This window comes from Moschus berezovskii, chromosome 15, assembly GCF_049115385.1.
Source record: "Moschus berezovskii isolate FMDL1 chromosome 15, NW_MosBer_1.0, whole genome shotgun sequence".
NCBI lineage: Eukaryota > Metazoa > Chordata > Mammalia > Artiodactyla > Moschidae > Moschus > Moschus berezovskii.
In genome coordinates, this window is record NC_142474.1 from 57,039,690 (window position 1) to 57,043,475 (window position 3,786).

The 3,786-nt window shown below is 44.7% G+C and overlaps 1 protein-coding gene across 1 annotated transcript; it reads right to left on the reverse strand.

Annotated features, from left to right (window-relative positions):
- Nucleotides 1–2,894: 2,894 nt before the first annotated feature.
- On the reverse strand, nt 2,895–3,305 carry LOC129555295 (histone H3.3A-like). The gene has a single exon (XM_055424525.2). It carries the CDS (start codon nt 3,303–3,305, stop codon nt 2,895–2,897), a length of 411 nt encoding a protein of 136 aa, XP_055280500.1.
- Nucleotides 3,306–3,786: the final 481 nt, after the last annotated feature.

The window sequence follows — 3,786 nt, forward strand, 5'->3', positions numbered from 1 at the left end:
CCTAAATGAGATCAGTCCTGGGTGTTCACTGGAAGAACGGATGCTAAAGCTGAAACTGCAATACTTTGGCCACCTCATGCGAAGAGTTGACTCATTGGAAAAGACTCTGATGCTGGGAGGGATTGGGGACAGGAGGAGAAGGGGACTACAGAAGATGAGATGGGTGGATGGCATTGCTGACTCGATGCATATGAGTTTGGGTGGACTCCGGGAGTTGGTGATGGACAGGGAGGCCTGGTGTGCTGCGATTCATGGGGTCGCAAAGAGTCGGACACAACTGAGCGACTGAACTGAACTGAACAATATAGTGCAGTGATATATATGTATTTTTTGGTCACAATCCATTTCTAATAGAACAAACAGTACTTTCACTTTTTCTTGCTTGTTCACATGGCATGCTGTTGTTGTTCAGTCTCCAAGTCGTGTCCAACTCTTTGCGACCCCATGGACTGCAGCACGCTAGGCTGCCCTGTCCCTCACCATCTCTCAGAGTTTGCTCAAGTTCATGTCCATTGAACTGGTGATGCCATCCAACCATCTCATCCTCTGTCACCCTCTTCTCCTTCTGCCTTCAATCTTTCCCAGCATCAGAGTCTTTTCCAATGAGTTGGCTCTTCACATCAGGTGGCCAAAGTACTGGAGCTTCAGCTTCCGCATCAGTCCTTCCAATAAATATTCAGGATTGAGTTCCTTTAGGACAGACTGGTTTGATTTCCTTGCTGTCCAGAGGACTCTCAAGAATCTTCTCCAGAACCACAGTTTGAAAGCATCAAGATTTCGGCACTCAGCCTTCTTTACGGCACTCAGCTATCACATCTGTACATTACTACTGGAAAGATCATAGCCTTGACTATACAGACCATTGTTGGCAAATTGATGTCTTTTCTTTTTTTTGAATAAACAAGTTTATTTGTAAATTTAGTCAACATACATAATTGACCTAAAGACTTCAATAGAAGGATAAATTTTAAAACCACTTGGAAAGCCATCTCTATGAAGTGATTTTCCCAGAACCTACGTCACATGAACACCATTTTAACTGGTAGAGGTTCCATAAGCTGAAGCTGTGTCCCTCCCCCACAGCAAGTTTACCCTAACAGTTATTATAATACAAACCCCACAAGGAAAAAAAGTTTGGTATTGTTCCCCCTTGGTAGAGAAAAGTTCAACCTAGTTATGAGACCAATCACAACACAAAGGAAAGCTGCACTACCTACTATATTAGTAACAGATGATTACTGTTGGTGTGAATAACTTGTATTATAGTCTGCTGCTGCTAAGTCACTTCAGTCGTGTCCGACTCTGTGTGACCCCATAGACAGCAGCCCATCAGGCTCTCCCGTCCCTGGGATTCTCCAGGCAAGAACACTGGAGTGGGTTGCCATTTCCTTCTCCAATGTGTGAAAGTAAAAAGGGAAAGTGAAGTCGCTCAGTCATGTCTGACTCGTAGCGACCGCATGGACTGCAGCCTACCAGGCTCCTCCGTCCATGGGATTTTCCAGGCAAGAGTACTGGAGTGGCTTGCCGTTGCCTTCTCCGGTATTATAGTCTAGAGCCCTTATAAATAAATCCCCCGCCCCGTTAGTGTTTGCATTATCAGCTCGATGGTTAGTTTAACATGTGGTAGAATGAGAACTTATGCAAGGCGTAAGGCACAAAGCATTTTATTACGTAAACAAGTGCTGTCTACTCAGGAGAAACCAATCGGACTCTAAATTACACACACCTTAAAGACAACACTCCCCACCACATGTCAATGTAAAACATTTAATTTAAAAATGTTGACACTACAATATATAAAATAGCTATTGTAAATGCACATAGTGTATTCTATAGCTGCCAGGTTTACTTTTTTTTTTTTTAAGGAAACTAAGTTACACTGTGGTTAAGACTTGCATCTTCACCCTTGAAAAAGCCCACATTCTATCACAGTGATGTATGGTCAGACTTAACAACCCCAATTGTTAAACACTTGGATCAAGTCATAATCAGTTTTATTGCAAAAGGACCCTGTACACATTTATCAGTTCTAGTACTTTAATCGGAGAAGGCAATGGCAAGCCACTCCAGTACTCTTGCCTAGAAAATCCCATGGATGGAGGAGCCAAGTAGGCTGCAGTCCGTGGGGTTGCTAAGGGTCGGATAGGACTGAGTGACTTCACTTTCACTTTTCACTTTCACACATTGGAGAAGGAAATGGCAACCCACTTCAGTGTTCTTGCCTGGAGACTCCCAGGGACAGGGGAGCCTGGTGGGCTTCCGTCTATGGGGTCACACAGAGTCGGACACGACTGAAGTGACTTAGCAGTAGCAGTAGCAGCAGTACCTTAATAGCTACCCATCAAGTCATTAACATACAGAAACATGCATCATGAGAAGCAAGAAATATTACCCATCCCTTCTGCATATTAGCAGCTTGTCACTCCTGAGCAACAGTGCTCACATCACTGAGGTCTGTGAACAGTCACTTTTCACATTCATCCTGAGTGAAAGATGGAATGACTTAAGTACAAATGCAACATATTATAAACAATTTCTTACAAAAAAACTCACAAATTAAACTGAAGTATTTTACAGAATTTACTGCTGCTGCTAAGTCGCTCCAGTCCTGTCCAACTCTGTGCGACCCCATAGATGGCAGCCCACCAGGCTCCCCCGTCCCTGGGATTCTCCAGGTAAAAACACTGGAGTGGGTTGCCATTTCCTTCTCCAATGCATGAAAGTGAAAAGTGAAAGTGAAGTCGCTCAGTCGTGTCCGACCCTTAGCGACTCCATGGACTGCAGCCTACCAGGCTCCTCTGTCCGTGGGAGTTCCCAGTCAAGAGTACTGGAGGGGGATGCCATTGCCTTTTCTGACAGAATTTACTACAAAATACCATAAAAACTGCCTTCACTTAAGGTCTCTCTCCCTGTATCCGGCGAGCCAACTGGATGTCTTTGGGCATGATGGTGACTCTCTTAGCGTGGATGGCACACAGATTAGTATCTTCAAACAAACCCACCAGGTACGCTTCACTAGCCTCCTGCAGCGCGCCTATGGCAGCACTCTGGAACCTCAAATTGGTTTTGAAATCCTGGGTGATCTCCCTCACCAACCTCTGGAAAGGCAGTTTCTGGATCAGAAGCTCGGTGGATTTCTGGTAACGATGGATTTCTCGAAGCTCAACAGTCCCGGGCCTGTAGCGATGAGGGTTTTTCACCCCACCGGTAGAGGGGGCGCTTTTCCTGGCCGCTTTGGTGGCCAGCTGCTTGCGGGGCGCTTTCCCACCTGTTGACTTACCAGCAGTCTGCTTGGTTCCGGCCATTTTCTTTCACCAAGTGCCGAAGTTTTAGACCGCTTCGCTGCTGCCCAAAGAGCCGCAGTAGCTGAAACACGGGAAGAACTCCTTCCAACGAACGACCAAACTGTTCTCCAAATTGATGTCTTTGCTTTTTAATACACTGTCTAGGTTTTTCATAGCTTTCCTTCCAAGAAGCAGTCTCTTTCTAATTTCAAGCCTGCAGTCACACTCTGCAATGATTTTAGAGCCCAAGAAGAGGAAATTTGTCACTCCTTCCACCTTTTCCTCTTCTATTTGCCTTGAAGTGATGGGGCTAAATGCCATGATCTTAGGTTTCTTTAATATTGAGTTTTAAGCTTTTTCACTCTCATCAAGAGGCTCTTTAGTTCTTCCTTGCTTTCTGCCATTAGAGTGTATCATCTCATATCTGAGGTCATTGATGTTTCTCCCAGCATGCTATTATTTTTACATTAATTCAAAAAGACCCTTAAAGATTTCATGCATT

Bases quoted from the DNA above. Each gene is read 5' to 3' on its own strand.
- LOC129555295 (XM_055424525.2), bottom strand. From the start codon at position 3,305: ATGGCCGGAACCAAGCAGACTGCTGGTAAGTCAACAGGTGGGAAAGCG.